The sequence below is a fragment of the Penicillium waksmanii genome, assembly GCF_028829765.1.
Source record: "Penicillium waksmanii strain IBT 27052 chromosome Unknown utg000009l:1.0-4314994.0:1.0-4318279.0, whole genome shotgun sequence".
Classification (NCBI taxonomy): domain Eukaryota; kingdom Fungi; phylum Ascomycota; class Eurotiomycetes; order Eurotiales; family Aspergillaceae; genus Penicillium; species Penicillium waksmanii.
In genome coordinates, this window is record NW_026643255.1 from 912481 (window position 1) to 929337 (window position 16857).

The following is a 16857-nucleotide window of genomic DNA, read 5'->3' on the forward strand; positions in this document are numbered from 1 at the left end:
TCCGACCGAGGTTCGATACTTGATTATAAAAATCCCAATCTTCCAACTTACAATATTAATTTGAAAGTTTTGAGCCATTCAAGCTCTGCCAGGCTAGCTTTCTCGCAAAAGGAAAAAAAAATTGGTTGGTGAGCGAGTGGCGATATGTGGATTCCAGGTAAACCCAGGGCACAATACATAAAGTCAGGCCCTTCTACATACAGGAAAGACAGTTGCTATATAAATTCTGACATCATTGAGCCTAAATTTATTGTCAGAAAATACGTCTTTGTCCCATTTGTACAATAGTCGGCTAGGGCCAGGCAGTATATATATCAAGCACGGCCCAGGCTACTAGTACTACCAAGTTCAGGCCACCTGGGCAGGAAGAATTGTTAAACAACAGCCGGAGCCTGAGCGTAAATGAATTGTTTTCACCGGGTAACACGTTCCGATAAGGTTTGTCTCAACATTCGTCGGGCGTCTTTCGTGCTCCTACATACTGCTCAGTTCTCACCTTCAAGTTGGACGAAGTCACCCATGAAGAACGCGTAGGAGAGAAAAAGAATATTGGAAAACTAGATACTCACCGAGGAACAATAGTAGTTTATAAACAGAGTAGTTTCGGAATTGAGTTACGTATTTCGAGTGGAGCACATCATTCTAGGCGTCAATCGCAGCAACGCTGACAATCGCCATGGAATACGCCAAGCACGCCATGTTGTTCGTGATTTGTTTTCTCACCTTTGTTACCAAAAGTAGATAATTAGACATACTATAGATGCGAGTAATGGAGTTGGGGACCAAGTTTTGAAATATAATCTACCATATGTTATCTAGAATCTTTCAGAACTTCACAAGATCTTTCACTTGCACCACCTGCCCGGTTCGGATAGCCTTGTTAGCGGCAATCCCCGTTAAAATTGACATAGCCCCATCAACATGAGAAGCGGCGCGATTGAAATTGTCTGGCGCCGGAGTTCCAAATAGATCATTGAGAAGTTTTGGATCTCCGCCACCGTGACCTCCCTCTCCCTCGATAATGGGTATTACAGTTGGTGGAGCAAACATGGGATGTAATGTAATTTTCGTATGGGCCACGGCTCCCTCTTTGCTTTGATCACCGCCAGAATTGACGTAAGACTGCTCGAGAACGTCCATCTCAAGGCGACCTCGAGTTCCATTAAAAGAGACCCGGAAGCCCTCCCATGGGCAATATGCGACCAGGCTGTAGGTTAGGATGGCCCCGGACTTGTAGCTCACCAACACACCCATTGTGTCTTCGATGTTGATCCCGTCGCCGAATACACTTTGGTCGCGATAATATCCATCTTCATGCTCTGCATCGAGATACATTTCTTTCAACTGTGGGTGGTCTTTCATCTGAAGCGCAAAAGGGTCATCAACAGCGACAGAGCTGCCATGGGCGCGAGAATAAAAGTTCGTCTCGCCTCGTAGCTCGGCATTCTCCTTGCCATAAAATTTCAAGTCTCCCTGGGCAAAAACCGTTTTGGGCTGACTTCCAAGCCAGAAGTTAACCAAGTCAAAGTGGTGGGTTGATTTATGCACGAGCAACCCTCCACTATTGCGTTTGTCCCGGTGCCAACGGCGAAAATAGTCAGCGCCATGTCGAGTATTAAGCATCCATTCAAAATGAACTGAAGTGACTTGACCAATAGAGCCATTTAGCAGCAGTTCGCGAATTTTGGTATTATGGGGTGCGTATCGATAGTTGAATGTGACACGTAGCTGCTGTTTGGTGGCTTTCACTGCATCAAGAATTTCCTGACATTTATTTTCGTCCACTGTCATGGGCTTTTCGCTGAGGACGTTGCAGCCTAACTCCATTGCCCGGATGATATACCAGTGATGTGTCCGGTCGATAGTTGTCACTATCACGGAATCTGGCTTGGTTTCTTCGATCATGCGGTCAAACTCCGTGGCCTTGTAAGTTGGTAGAGCCTCAGATCCGAGCTCTTGTACTCGACTATTCGCAACATTCATTCGAGTCTGGTTGCTATCGCAAAATGCCACAAGGGTTGCGGTTTGCTTGAAATCTTTGACAATAGCATTATAGAAGAACGCTGCTCGGCCTCCAGTGCCGACCACGGCATACTTGGTAGGAGCCATATTGTACCTTGATGATAGTGAATATAAGACGAAGTTCCAAGGATTAAAAGAAAGGGTTATTTCCGAACGCAGTGAGCAGGAAAGCATATCTTTGCTTCTCGGTTTTCAGTCATGTTGTTTTCCGAGTCGTACAACTACCCCTCACAACCAAAGGATCACCCCGCAAGGACCCCCGATTCATCGAGTTTTTCCATCAATAGAATGGTTGCAAACAGTACCAAATAATTTTATACCCCACGCTATCCAATAGCTTCCCCAGAAAAGATACATTTAGTTCTATTCCGTTCGATCTCGTCGGTCCTGCTCATCAACTGCAGTGGGGGCACCGGGTATAAATAAGCCGAGGTGATAGCAAAGAAAAGCAAGTGTCACTTCATCGTAGCTACTGGTGATAACACGCATCTAATTAGAGCGGAAGCTTCGTCGAAGGATATTATTCTCTTCTAGGGTTAAATCAATATTCTTCATCCACGTGCAGGTAATGAAGTAATGAATTGGTAGGTACTACTTTATCTCATAATTTGCCTATGTTTCAAATATTGCCCAATATTCGCCAGGTTGGAGATAGCGGAGACGCCATAGCGAGCCGTCTCATTCGTACTGACCCAAGGAGCCTCCTCGCCTTCACTGAAATATTCAGGAGGTGAAGTTTTGAGAATGGTCCAATCTAGATGATCTGTGTATCCATCTGAATCAAAAAATTGATCCCAGGCCGCATTTGCAAGAAAGTCACTGCTTTGTTCCACGGCTGCAAACGCTGTGAGGGTGGAGTGACTTTGCCTCCAGGTCGCATGGTCGGGGAATTCAAATCCGAATTCTTTGCGTTGAACATCAGGCCCCCCCATTATATGCTCGACAATATGCTAGCCAAACTTGCATAAAGCCTTCCATGGAAGATGAGTCTTCTTCTCGAGTAAAGTAGAATAGCTCTGCAATCACCTCTGGAAAGCCAAAAAGCATAGATAGGTGGGATATGGCGTATTCTGGCGTTGGGGGTGGACATTCGCGTACTTCTCCATTTGAGGGATTTAGCAAAATCGAGTTGTTTCCAATCCCATGCTTGAGACTGGAGATTCCCTCCAATAGTCGAAACAGAAGTTCGCGAAACTGAGACCATCCATCTGCTCGTCTCTCCCATGCCGTTAACCATGTAGCAAGAAGGGGACCGCAATCTAGGCCAATATTTGTCATTGCAAAGCCATCTGGAATGCCAGCGTGTTTCTGAACTTTGCGATGAGAGTCCAACACCAACAATGTATTTTGGCACTCTTGGAGCTCCGAAATCAGATCGCCAGTACGTTCATCTCCTGTGAGGTAGTAATATATGCGACGATATAGTACGTTGGATATTCTCAGTTGCTTAGAGCTGTCGCTGAAGTGCTGTACCCCGTGTCGCGTTCCGAACCCCTTGAATTTTCCAGAGTGGTAGACATCAACCTCCCCTGTGTGTCTTGTCATAGCCTCCGCCATTTTGAAAACATCAGCTCTTCCCGTGTGTAGGAAGTACAGCCAAAGCCATGAATCGGTGGAGAGCTCCGAGTTGTCCCAAGCAAAGCCTCCAACATCGTAGCGCCAAGCATGCCGATACGCATCGTAGGTATGCTGGACATCACCGTAATCCCAAAATCCATACCATCGGTTTTGCTCAACTTGCTGATGATAATAGTTGAATAATAAATTGAGGTTTTCTTCAATCTTGATTTCTTTAGGGGCTGGCGCTATTCCCGATATGCGGAAATCGGGAGCCCAACACCCGTGGAAAGCATGGGCATCATACATATGCGTTGCAGTAGCCATCAGGCGAGGGGGACTGCGCACGAGGGATGAGAAGGCACTGAAAGAGGGATTCGAAGGCACATCGCGGAATGGCTTGAGAATTATTTGACTAGTCCTTGCAATGCCGTTCGCAGTAGCAAATCCAGGTTCGAAATCTTCGTAAGTCACATTGAGAGCTTCAAGTTGTTGGTCATAGCTGTCTAGGCCAAGCCCATCATGGAATGGTGCCGTTTCCAGCGGCTCTGCAAGAGGAGAGTATAGCCAAGCAGTAATAGATGCTTGATGGGATGTTAAGTCATCCAGGTCCAGCTGGGTTGGATAGCGTTCCCAAAAGTCAGACATGCCAATGGCGAGGCCTCCATACTCAGTGGATCCTACAAAAGTAGTTCCGTCAGACCGTCCACCTGCAGTAACTTTGACCCAAGAACATTCTGGATTCGTCCGTTTCTTGATGATGAAACCGTCAGGTGAAAGTTGGCTGAGTGAATACGAATCCCAAGAAGGGATATATGAAAGACCCTTGGCCAGTTCAGTTCTGGTCCAGTCTGTTTTGTTTAGAGAAACATGGTGACCCGATGTCTGATCCACTCGATTCTGTATCGTAGGTCCGTGTCGTAGACCAGATAGGCCCTTGACCTCTTCTTTCAAGACGCCACCGCCAGAGCCCCCGTAACGAATGTGACGATTGTAAAGGTCGCTATCGTTCAATGGCACAAAAAAGCGCAGCCCGAGAGAAGTGAGCAGCTGATCGGGGTCTAGGTCATGGATGAAAGAGTGGATTATCTTGACGGATGATGCATTAGAGTGGATATAGAATCGCACATCGAATGGAAGTTGGCCATCTTTATTTTTGTCCAAGACAACCCCGGAGACTTTGATTAGAGCTCTGCTGAATGATGTATTTTCAACTTTGACCGATCTGACGAGGGTGGTGTATGGCTTGTCATCGATTGATGCGATCACGGTAGCTCCAGAGCACACCAGTCGCCCATCGATCGCAACGTCTTTCAAGATCGATGAGCCACCTTTTGGAGAAAAATTGACTTGAAGGCCCCGCGGTGTAGTCACAGAGAGATAATTCTCATTCTGAACTATTTGAATTTCGTTTCTCCCCTCAGCTGACCATGGCGCACCTTTGATTGTGTACTCTGTGCTGTACCCAATGTCGCCGCTGACGGAGTGGGCGCTCCATTTAAGCGAATCGTCTGGCCAATAAGCAAGTTCACGCGAATCAAGCGGCCATTGGTTCCCATTTGCCTCAATAACAAAGTTTTGGCCAGGAGGGTACATACCCTTGGGCCATGGCATTCCAAATGACACTCCATCTTCCAGGGCCTGGGGACCATCACCGGTCAGCCAGCGAAGATTAGGAGTCGACATGTTAGCGAAGTAAGAGTCAATATTGCGCTCGGACCGTCCGAGAAACAAGCGTCACAAGCAATGCGGGACAAGAGGCCAAGAAAAGCGTGGCAGGGGTGAAAGGAACTCCAGCACGCTACTGGGACGACCGTGAGTCTTTGACGGTTTCCCCAGCGGGGTTCGGTTGTAAACGACACATCACGCCACCGTTCGAGGATTGGCTTTGAATTAACAATTCACTAGCACACACTTTGATCCCAAGTTCATTTCAAATTCCACCAAAGAAAGCTCCCATTTCCATACCCACCAAAGTGTAATCACATAGGGCTCGGCCCCTGTTTACCCGGTTTGTCCAAAACCGTTTAATCTCGGTCGATCGATAGCCCGCAGATGTTGATCAAAGCACGGAGATTCCCCCATCTGGGGTATTTGGGTTTTCTGGGGAAAGCTATTCCCCCACCTTTGCCTGCCTGGGGGTGCGGAGTTGTTGCCAGGGATGGCGCCGCATTCTGCGGTACAAAGAGGGCCGAATGCGCTGACACAGGGTGAGATGCAAATCATCACCACCACTGCGAACTAAGTCTCACTACGTTTTCCATCGTTGAGGTCGGCTCTCTGATTCAATATGTCAGAGCACCAAGAAGATATTCGTGATCGGACTACCACCACGGTCGTTCACGATAAGGACGAGGAGAATTATGCCTCGGCCATGGAGACCCTAAAAAGCGCCCAGAGAGCTACTGAAGATGAACACGCCATGGGACTACGCGAGGGTATTCGGAAATACCCCAAAGCAGTTTTCTGGTCAATCTTGTTCTCCTCAGCGTTGATCATGGAAGGCTTCGACCACGCATTTGTCAGTGGCTTCTTTGCCTTCCCTGCCTTCCAAGAGCGATATGGCACCCTGCAGAGCGATGGATCTTACCAGGTCCCCGCAAACTTGTAGTCAGCTGTCAGTAATGGTGTCAATGCTGGGGAAATTGTTGGTCTGTTGATAAACGGCTTGCTTGCAGATTGGATTGGTTACCGATGGGTCATGATCGGCTGTCTCATCCTCATGACAGCTTTCATATTTCTGCAGTTCTTTGCAACGAGCATTTACATGTACCTCGGAGCCGAAATTCTACTGGGAGTTCCATGGGGTGTTTTTCAAACACTCACAACAACATACGCTGCTGAGGTCTGCCCCAATGTCCTGCGACCTTATCTCACGATGTTGGTGTCTCTTTGTTGGAGCATAGGCTACCTTCTTGGCACCGGTGTTCTCCGCGCATTCCTTTCTTCACACGGCCAATGGGCTTACCGGATTCCCTTTGCATTGCAGTGGATATTGCCAATTCCTCTGGCCATCGGAATCTTCCTGGCACCAGAGTCACCTTGGTGGCTCATTCGAAAGGGTCGTGTCCAAGAGGCGGGGAAGGTACTACATAAATTACGATCGAAGGATAGCTCAGAAGACGAAATTGCGGACACTCTGGCAATGATGGAGCAAACAGTCAAAATTGAGAACGAAATGAAGACTACAAGCAGCTACTGGGATCTATTCAAAGGCGTCAATCTACGTCGCACTGAGGTCACGGTTGGGACTTATCTCATACAAGAGCTCTGCGCGCCACTCGTCGCTTATATCGTTTATTTTCTGGAGCAAGCAGGTCTTCCTGCCACCTCTTCATTTGACTTCGGCATGGGTGAATATGCTCTAGCCATAGTAGGCGTGTTTATTGCTTGGTATCTAGTCCCAAAGGTGGGCCGACGTACCTTAGTCCTGACCGGAACTGCTTTCATGGCCGCCACAACCTTCGTGATCGGCTTTATGGGAATCCCCAGCATCAGCACCCATCCCAACATAGGCTACGGGATTGGCAGCATTTTATTGATTGAGTACTTTGTCTTTTTCATTACTATCGGCCCGATCATCTACACGATTGTGACTGAGATTCCTTCCAACTATCTCCGCAACAAGAGCGTTGTTCTTGCCCGTGCTGTGTACAATGTCGCAGTCTTGGTCTATGGACAGCTTGTACCCCACATGATGCAAAAGGCATCTTGGAACTGGGGAGCCAAATCCGGCTTCTTCTACGGGTCTATCATGGGACTTGGCTTGATATGGGCGTATTTCCGACTCCCGGAGACGAAGAACCGAACATTTGCGGAAATGGACATTCTGTTCAAGAATCAAGTAAAGGCACGAGATTTCGAAAAGACGAAAGTAGATATTGCTACTGAGACAGTATCTCAAGATTGAAGCGTCTGGGTTAGTCTATACCTAACAACGCTAATATTAGGCTCGGGGTGCAGCTTGATAAGTTGTACGGGGTTTCAGTTTATACTACTTTCAGAGTATTCGGCACAGAAATAACGTAAATTCATGGTCAAAGTAGTTTCACACTCCGTTCCAACTATACTTGATTCAAGTTCCCATTCGGAGTCTTACCATACTACGTACTATATACTAGAGTATTACTAGTAAATCCTAGTATATTCTGCCAGTAGGACTTGTGACTTGCCTGCAGGTAATGGGTATTTTGCCCTCAAGTTGACATCGACGACCTCTGGATCCAATACTACCTGTTATTATACTACTAGGACTCCTCGACCTTCCGAATTGCCATATGACACCCATGTAGGTACAATTTAGTGGGTGCCAGGTTACCCTTTTAGTTATGCATCATAAAATATGTGGGATTTAAGCTAAAGATCTATTGAAACCTTCCCATCAATTGATCTCCGACTTTACGTGAAGTTGATGCAAGGTTCTTTCTCCCAGAGATCTGTCTAATCCGATCGATGAGCCCCAGAAATTCGTCTTTGTTTGGAATCCACCCTATACGAGCGCGACGAAATTAATCGGACCCGCTTGGGTTGATGATTCCAACTCCATGCCCTAAATTGGATCTCGTATAGACAATAGATCCATTAGAAAAATGGCCTTCAGGACCATTTCCCGCTGTTCCTTATGTCTTGTAACCAACAAGGAGAAAACCTCTGATTTGTTCTGTAGTGTCCATTGAGATATCACCGCATATCAGCACGGCAGACTCTTCGGCACCCGAAAAGGGTACAAACGCCTGGACAAGCGGGGGCAGGGATTCCGGGGGCCCTTGGGGGTTGTGGGCCGCCATCGATTGGCTCGCGGACATCCCGAGGTCTTCTCCTCTCTTCTTCCCCCCAACCCTAGGAGCTTCGACAATCCAGCTTGTACGAGTATATCAACCCCCCCAATACCCCTCAACTGATTGAACCAAAAAAAAGGGCAAATTACAAACTTGAAAATGACTTCCAACAAACGTGCTCGGTATGATGATGACGTGGTCCAGGATGGGGAGTTGACATCGGCCGCGGAAGGCTTCTTTGAAGCTCTTGGTATGATTGATGCCTCCCCTGAATTTTCTCAACTGACCGAATGCTTGAAAAGCCGAGGCCGGAGTCACCCACTGTTTCGTCAATCTGTACGTCCACCCAATTGGTTCAATAAACTGAACACCTGGTGATCTGACCTGTTCATTAGAGGGAGCGATCACCCTGCCATGCTTGAAGCCATGATTAAAGCCAAACAAGGTGCGACAATGCCAAGATGAATGGAGAACCACGAGACTAACAATCACTCAGAGAAATTGGCCAAATTCCCCAACATAATCACCTGTCCTTCAGAATTGGTGGCCCTGTCGGCAGCACTTGGATACGCCCAGGTCACAGGCATTCCGGTATGAGCTCCATCGGTCTTTCTCTTCAAGATTTTTTGCTCATTTCCCATTAGCAATGCGTCCTTGTTCACGTTGATTGCGGGACTTTAGCCTTGGGACAGTCGGTCCATAATGCCTCGGTCGGCCGAGTCCCCGTCCTCTGTTTTGCTGGCCTGAGCCCCTTCACCCAAAGAGGGGAACTTCTTGGCTCCCGCACCGAGTATGGACCACCCGGCTCTATTCTCATTCCTGTCAATGCTAACAATTGGATACTGGAAGGTTTATTCATTGGTTACAAGATGTGCCCGATCAAGCGGCAATCGTTCGGCAGTATTGCAGGTACTCGGCAGAAATCAAATCCGGGCGTAATATCAAAGAACTGGTGAACAGAGCATTGCAATTCACCTTATCGGACCCCAAGGGCCCAGCCTACCTCATGGCAGCAAGGGAAGTCCTAGAAGAGGTAAGTATGGTGGTATCTTTAACCAAACACGACTGCTAACCCTCATCTGCAGAAAGTTGATAGAGTATTTCTTGAGGAAGAATTGCTCAGCCCTATCGTTGCCAGTGCATTGCCGGATTCAGGTAATACTTCCTCGATAACGATGCTTAATACAATCTGACTTTTTACTCGCTCATAAGAGGTTGAATTCATCGCAAAAACTCTCATGGGTGCAAAGAAGCCTCTTGTGATCACGGGCTATCTGGGGCGCAACCATAACACGCCTGCTCTGCTCGAGGTGCTTTGTGACAAGCTACCAATTAGTGTGGTTGAAATGGTCGGTTCTGATGTCTGCATCCGCAGTGACCACGAGGCCTATCTTGGTGTGACAGTTACTACACATCCGGCAGTTTTAGAAGCCGACGTCATCCTGATTATGGACTGTGATGTTCCCTGGATTCCAACTGCTGGAAAACCAAAGAAAGGTTGGAATTAACACTTCCGAACACCCAACGAGCATTCGCTGACAGCATAGGCACCAAAATCATTCACCTCGATGTCGATCCACTGAAGCAACAAATGCCCCGTATGTAACCACTATGTGTTTTCATTGACCGTCCAAGACTGAATTCTTTAGTATTTTCCATTGGCGCCATTCGAAGGCTCAAGGTGAGCGGCGAACTTGCCTTGAAGCAATTGAATGGCTTTATAGATCGCCAAATCCTGGACAACAAACAATACTCTGCGGAATTTGAATCTCGCCGGGCGCGCTATACAAAGTGGCGAGCGAACCTCAAATCTCTAGAATCACCCTCATCTGAGGGCATTGTTACAGTACCCTATCTCGCATCGCGACTGCGGGAGCAACTTCCACAAGACACGACTTTCGTCATGGAAGCCGTCACTAACGCAGGCCATTTGATTCATCATTTGAACTTGACCAAGGTAATCCAGCCAGTGCATAGTGTGAAAATCATATTCTAACGTCACCAATCAGCCAGGAAGCTTACTTGGCAGTGGTGCAGGTGGGTTGGGCTGGGGAGGCGGCGCCACTCTGGGCGCTAAGATGGCCAAGCCAAATTCTTTTGTCTGTGGAATGTGAGTATATTGGCTCAAGGATATATGGACACCTCTAACAAAATCTTAGAGTTGGCGATGGAACCTACCTCTTCTCGCAAATGGAGAGCGTGTATTGGATTGCTAGGCGTTACGATGTGCCATTCTTGCTTATTGTCCTGAACAATGGCGGATGGAATGCACCGAAGGTCTCCGCTTTGCTAGTCCACGAGGATGGATTATCATCAAAGTCCAATAGAAAAGGTGACTAAAACCGGGTCATTCATCCTGCGAAGAAGAGTCAAAGCTGATAATAAACAACGAACTAGATTTGAACATATCATTTGAGCCGTCGCCTGACTACCCAGGGATTGCCTCTGCCGCAGGGAATGCCTGGGGGGCCACGGTCAAAACACAGAATGAGTTGGACCCTGCCATCCAGCAAGCAACAGAGATTGTGCAAGCTGGGAAGTGTGCTGTTATTGAAGTTGCGTGAGTGTATTCCAACTGTTGAAAGGATTATCCAAGGAGCGTAGGCTAACATCTTCAAGTGTACCATCCATTTGGAAAGAGACCTAGACAAATCATGAGGGTAGCGGCCGAATATTTCAATTGAATGATGAGATTCGCTACATAACGACCCATTCCCAGGCTTCTCGAAGCTGCTCATGAGACTTGCCAGTTGACAAGGAATGGATCATGACTAATATCCATGGATATTCAACAGAGCATCTGGTTCGACCTTATCAGTCACTCGGTCTCCATCTGATTAATATGCGAGTAGTATTAGCAAACTACAGAGTTCTCTTTAAAGGGGTTGGTAGATCACTTAGTACACATCGACACACCCATCCAAGCTGTAATTAGCCCCGATGCTGTTTTATTCGAACCGGCAATGTCACACAACCGGGAAACATTGTTTTTAATCTCGAGCTTGAGCAAGAAGTTAGCAAAGCTGCCAGGTGCAATTTACCCGCATCTCTTTGGGAGACGAGTCACGAAGACCTTTCAGCCCTGGAGTAAAACTCATTATGCCGATGTGTTCACGAAATAACTTGAAATAGTGTCTATTCCACAATATCTAGTAGGTAGGGGCCTGAAATTGTATTAGGTTTGTTATTTTTGTACAGTATCACTTTAAATGTAAGCACTTCGACGCCATCCCAATGCTACTTCCAATCACACCACGTAAGCCATACATCCGTGAGGATATTCGAACAATATAAAGGGGAATTGGGTACAAGAATGGTAGAGATAAAAGAAAAGGGGTAGGTGCTAGGAGGGTAGAGGGTAAGGAGGGTGGACTGTGGAGAGTTATGCTCGAGCACTTGGCCGTGGCTTCCATTGAGAACGGTATAGACCCACTTGAGGCTGTTTGCCAGTGTGGGAAGAGGTGCGAGGGGAGTCGCGGAAATCCGGATAAAGCCCTGATTCAACGTCCATCAGAACAGCACGTTGAGGTTCCGCAGATGCCCAGCCTGACGTTTTAACTCGGCTCTTGCTTGGGGAAGAACGTGAGGTGGTGGATTTGGGACTAGACGCGGAGAGTTGAGTTTTTTGTTTGATGATATCACGAAGTTCTGCGTCATCTTTCGTGATCTGAGCTTTGATGAGAGCTAAGTCATTGGAGGCTTGCAGGGCGGACATGACCGAGTCTCGTGGCGTATATTTGTATTGCTCTGGGTTTGGAGCAGACGCGGGGGTGATCGATGGGTCCAGGAAAGCGGCTTCATCTTTGGACAGCAGCTGAGAAATATCCAGAGTTTCACCGTGAGGAATCTTGTTCGGATGTGAAGGTGTAATACAGTCCATGTCAACCTCTTTCCGGAGCACATGATCGATGTCGACAGCTGAGAAATAGGCACAGGACTGTGGAAGATCGTCAATACCAACTTGCTGCGAGAATATGGCGCGCGTCCAGAGATTTGCAATCTGAAGAGCCATAGCTGCACGGTATTTGTCCTCATCCTTGACCATATATCGTATTTCATCGTGGACGGTGATGGCTAGACGCGCATGGATATTAAATCGCCGGATCAAAAAGTCCATACCGACGATCAATAGATGCAAGTAATCAACACCTGATGACTGAATGGCCCAATTGATTCGGGAAGTCATGAAGCTTCCTTTGTTAATAAATCGTCGCATCAGGGCTTCCGTTATGCCAGCACCCAAGGCGGGGGTTCGAGGTCTTTCCTGGTCTGCGAATTCTTCGAGCTTATTGAACACGAAAGATTCGGTGCCACCTCGCCAGAACGGAGTCTCACTTAGAATTCGTCGGGATGTCCGTGTTCCCTTGGTCTCCTTGTAAAGGTTGGCTGCAGTTGCCTGCGTTTCCCTTTCGGTCAAGGATGGATTGAATTGGCGAAGGAGAGTTGCAGCGAACTTCACACCGGCTCCATAGATTCGGCCGTAATTAAATACCTTCGCGTCATTTCGAGAAATTCCGAGAATGGATGCACTTCTTGAATGCAAGTCTGTACCTTCCGCCTTGGAACCCTCCAAAGTCATGAAACCGATCGCATTTCCACCATGCAGTTGGAAAGAAGCATCTCCGACGAGACTAGCAATCCAGAGCTCCTGGGAGTCGACGTCTGCGCCGACAAAAGCATAACCCGGGGGTGCTTTAATCATCGCCTTCAATTCAGATCCGACCCGATTGGACTTGGCGTTGCTCGCCGTGAGCCATGTATTTTCCACAGCACGACGAGTTATGGTACCCATGGGGATGATTTGAGGCAATATGAACCCCACTCTGTGACTGGAATCCCCACTTGAAGAGCCACTGTTCTGTACTTGATCCTCGTAGACAACCATTTGGCTCATGATACGGTCTCTAGCACTAATCCAATAAGAGCAGGAAGCGTTCATGTCCAAAGCTTCCTTTGCGAGCTCAAATTGAGATGAAAGAATTCCGCGCTCAAAGTATTGCATATATCCTTTGCCAAGAGGATTGGTACATCTCGCTTGTGGGCCGTCTTTATGCGGTATTTTGAAATAGACGTTCTTCCGGTCCTCTCGAAGTTGTGCAGTCTTATCCTCAGCGGTCATATCGCACCGAACAACTGGCTGATTTTCATATTGCTTTACCTGACTATGGGGAACTCGGAAGGTCCACCCATATTTGTCAGACCAAATGAGAGGGTAGCCATCCCATGCCAATTTCAAGAGAACGGGAGCAATGCGAGTTCGAACCGTGAGATTGATTTCCGCGTGGCTTGAAGGGAAAAGATCTTTGTACCACTTGGGCATTCCCGGTTTCTTCTGGCGCGCGGCAGGGCGAGGAGGATCACCCTTTTTCTTCCCTTTAACCATTTTGATCTCCTGGCCGGACCAGTCCAGCTGGCCAAGCCAAGGATCGTTATCATAAACATCTGGCTGATCTTTGACGCTCAGAGCTTCATTGCACAGTTCATTCAATTTTCGCTGCACGTCATTAAGTCGTTTGTGGTAGGTTTCTTCAGCATTTTTGATATACTCCTGCCAGGTCTGGTTGACAGGAAGTATGACCGAAGACAGATGTCGGAGGGCACCGAAACTAACCGGGTGGGGGCATGTCTCTAGGAAGTTGGGAAAGACTTTGCGGTAGACACGATGGGTGATAGCGACATCGGCAGCACAATAATCAAGGAGTTCCTCCAATTTTGCTAGAAGAGATTCTCTGTCAAGTTCACCAAAGAAGTCTCTCTGTGCCTTGTCGATTGTCACATCACAATGGAACTTGGCCACATCTCGCAGGGAGTTGACTGAGCTCCTCCCCACCCACAACTCTTCTTCCTCCTCTCTCAACATATTGTTTTCAAGCAATGAAGCCAACTCAGCCGAATCATGCTCGCTTGCGATCTTGTCCCGCAGAGCTTTATTCTTCTTATGTCGCATCCACGTCGGCCTCTGTTGGGAGCACATTCCATTGACAGCAACATGGAGGGACATCGTGTCTAGGAAGAAATTCTGTGTTTGCTTCATATCGTATTCTTCCAAAACGCGAGCACGGTCATAGCCAATGTTGTGGCCAACCACGATCCGTGGTTGAGTTGGATCTCCGAGGGGAATAAGGTGCTCTTTTTTTGTCGATTCGCCGAGCAGCCACGGGGATATCCAAGCATACCATGCTGTAGGGCTCGCAGCACAGGCCATGACGGCGAAAGGATGCTCCTTGTACATAACCTCCGTGTCGAATGTAATCATTGATTCATTTGGTGCATCTACTGGTTCCGCAGAGCCATCATTGTTGTATTTGGTCCATCCGCTGCGATTCACCCACTTGCGCGGTTTGTCCGGGCAATTCACGGCGACGAAGGATTTCGCGTAAGATAAGTAGGGCTCCGACGCATCCATACCAAGCTTATAAAAGTGTTCGTCTAGTGTCTGGCCATGTAGTTTCGGTAGATCGAATGCGATCGGCTCGGCGCCTTTTTGCGATTTGCCCAGGAGCTCATGTCTTGCGAGATGGTCCTTTGCTAACGCAACCAATTCCGGGTCCGGTATGCGACCCTTGTTCGGGAAAACCTGAGGATGGACATAATCGCTCAGTTGTTGCACTCCAATCTCATTGAATCTAGGCGAGGCGGGCACTGAGCTAGGTTAGCATTTGCGATTTCGTATCAACCGAGGGGTAAAAATCGCAATGGGCCTACCCGATAAAGGTCGTTTCCCTCGAGACTCTACGTCTGGCGGGGTTGAATATTGTCTTCCACATCCTGTCGTAGTTGGTTTCCATGGGTATCGAGGAAGAATAAATGCTGAACACAGCCGTGGTCGCACGGAGCTCACAACACCCCTGGAATGAGGCGTGCAGGCGAATTTCCAAGATAACATCGTATGGGGATCAGTATTTCGATCATATCAGGTCATAATGTAAGCGACTACAACCCTTGCAAGGTTGTGTTGGTGATTAAGGACGAAGTCGCGAGATGATGCAGATTGCGATTTTGTGAGCGTATATCACCACTGCCTATCGCGGTATCTGAGGCGTCATGCCGGAACGGAGGAACCCTGTCGCCGACCCCGGTGGTACTAACCTAATCGGGTGACCGCCTGCCTCTTTGGCTTATCGGCGCAGCGATAGCCATCCCCCATTCCCCATTCCAATCTCCCCTCTCCTCATGATAGCCTAGGATCGTCGCCAATTTTAATGCTTGGGTCGGCGTCGCCTTCGTCTTCTTCCCTGAAGTTTAACGGCTGCGAGTTTTTTTTTTCTATGATTTATGATCACTCATTACGTCTACAATCATCCCTCCTATGATCTGGCTCACCGGACTGCTTCTCTCGATCTCAGACTCCTTTCATAAACCGTCACACGCTTACTTTGCCACAACCCTCTCAAAAACAATGCACCCGATGATAAACAAGGCCCCTTCCGTTTGAAAAGGACATTCTGAAAGAAACTACATCATGAGCCGCAGGTTATCGGTAATCGACTTGACATCGGCATCCGTGCCCGCGCCCGCGCCCGCGCCCACATTATCATCTACGTCCACTCATCGCCAACTTTCATCCGATATAACTTCTGTGGACTCCTTCTCGGACTCCTTGGAGGAGCAGCCAACTCCAAACTTAACGAACCGCACGATACCACGGGGCGCTAAACGAAGGCGAGAGGGGGAGGAGCTCGGACATGCAGGACCATCGTCTCGTCCTCGACTAGATCATCCAATAGATCCTCGAATAGAAGGGCCCATTCAATCTATCGATCTGACCGAGGTTGATAGCTCTTCCGAGCTCGCCAAGACACTCTCCAGCCTAAGAGAGGACGCAGTCAAATCCCAGCAACCGCATGGAGACGAGGCGAATAGTGCACGTTCTGTACTTGGATCATATAAATGTCCGATCTGCATGGATACACCAGAAGATGCGACAAGCACGGCTTGCGGTACGTTTATTAACGATCTGGCCGGCAATGCTTTGGACATTTCCGAGCCAATGTTCTTCCGTCTTATACTGACCTTTCCTGTAAATAGGCCATTTATTCTGCCATCGTTGTATCCTTGAATGCCTGGCGACTGCGGATGCTAGGAATTCCGACTCAAATAAAAATAAAGGCACATGTCCTGTGTGCCGAAAATCAATAACTAAGAATGATACGGCGGGGCCTCGGCGGAGTCTTATCCCTTTGCAGCTGAAGTTGACAACCAAAAAGCGCAACATGGCCCCACCAACTGAAGCATGAATTGGCTCTTCATTTGTTATTTTTCAAAACATTGCGATATGGAGCATGGTAATGGCGTTTAGTTTGCATTTGGAGGCAATTGTTCCTAGAATTTTACGGGTCGAATAAACTTTCCTGGGAAAGAATTGAATTGGCCTTGAACGCGAGCATCCAAAGCAAGTGTTCTGAAGTCCATTTGGAAGAAACGAAAAAGTGAACGCATTTCCATTGTAGACTTGAGCGCCATGCCCATTTTTATATTCTCCGTAGACCTCAGTTCCAAG

The 16857-nt window shown here is 47.9% G+C and overlaps 6 protein-coding genes across 6 annotated transcripts; 3 read left to right on the forward strand and 3 right to left on the reverse strand.

Annotated features, from left to right (window-relative positions):
- Positions 1 to 825: 825 nt before the first annotated feature.
- On the reverse strand, positions 826 to 2109 carry N7481_010706 (Gfo/Idh/MocA family oxidoreductase; the record flags this gene model as incomplete). The annotated part of the gene is made up of 1 exon (XM_057269925.1): positions 826 to 2109. One exon carries the CDS (start codon positions 2107 to 2109, stop codon positions 826 to 828), a length of 1284 nt encoding a protein of 427 aa, XP_057117099.1.
- A 509-nt stretch (positions 2110 to 2618) lies between these two features.
- N7481_010707 (polysaccharide lyase family 26 protein) lies at positions 2619 to 5265 on the reverse strand (the record flags this gene model as incomplete). The annotated part of the gene is made up of 2 exons (XM_057269926.1): positions 2619 to 2972; positions 3049 to 5265. The coding sequence occupies 2 exons, from the start codon at positions 5263 to 5265 to the stop codon at positions 2619 to 2621; spliced, it is 2571 nt and encodes an 856-aa protein (XP_057117100.1).
- A 604-nt stretch (positions 5266 to 5869) lies between these two features.
- Positions 5870 to 7489, forward strand: N7481_010708 (putative MFS alpha-glucoside transporter; the record flags this gene model as incomplete). Its single annotated transcript, XM_057269927.1, is given in 2 exon segments — positions 5870 to 6189; positions 6202 to 7489. 2 exon segments carry the CDS (start codon positions 5870 to 5872, stop codon positions 7487 to 7489), a joined length of 1608 nt encoding a protein of 535 aa, XP_057117101.1.
- A 1027-nt stretch (positions 7490 to 8516) lies between these two features.
- Positions 8517 to 11004, forward strand: N7481_010709 (uncharacterized protein; the record flags this gene model as incomplete). Its single annotated transcript, XM_057269928.1, has 13 exons — positions 8517 to 8607; positions 8755 to 8802; positions 8854 to 8948; positions 9002 to 9147; positions 9207 to 9390; positions 9443 to 9512; positions 9570 to 9854; positions 9905 to 9955; positions 10007 to 10314; positions 10367 to 10467; positions 10517 to 10689; positions 10755 to 10917; positions 10977 to 11004. 13 exons carry the CDS (start codon positions 8517 to 8519, stop codon positions 11002 to 11004), a joined length of 1743 nt encoding a protein of 580 aa, XP_057117102.1.
- Positions 11005 to 11739: 735 nt separating this feature from the next.
- On the reverse strand, positions 11740 to 15145 carry N7481_010710 (DNA-directed DNA polymerase gamma MIP1; the record flags this gene model as incomplete). The annotated part of the gene is made up of 2 exons (XM_057269929.1): positions 11740 to 15004; positions 15063 to 15145. 2 exons carry the CDS (start codon positions 15143 to 15145, stop codon positions 11740 to 11742), a joined length of 3348 nt encoding a protein of 1115 aa, XP_057117103.1.
- Positions 15146 to 15819: 674 nt separating this feature from the next.
- On the forward strand, positions 15820 to 16594 carry N7481_010711 (uncharacterized protein; the record flags this gene model as incomplete). Its single annotated transcript, XM_057269930.1, has 2 exons — positions 15820 to 16297; positions 16386 to 16594. The coding sequence occupies 2 exons, from the start codon at positions 15820 to 15822 to the stop codon at positions 16592 to 16594; spliced, it is 687 nt and encodes a 228-aa protein (XP_057117104.1).
- Between the last annotated feature and the right edge of the window lie 263 nt (positions 16595 to 16857).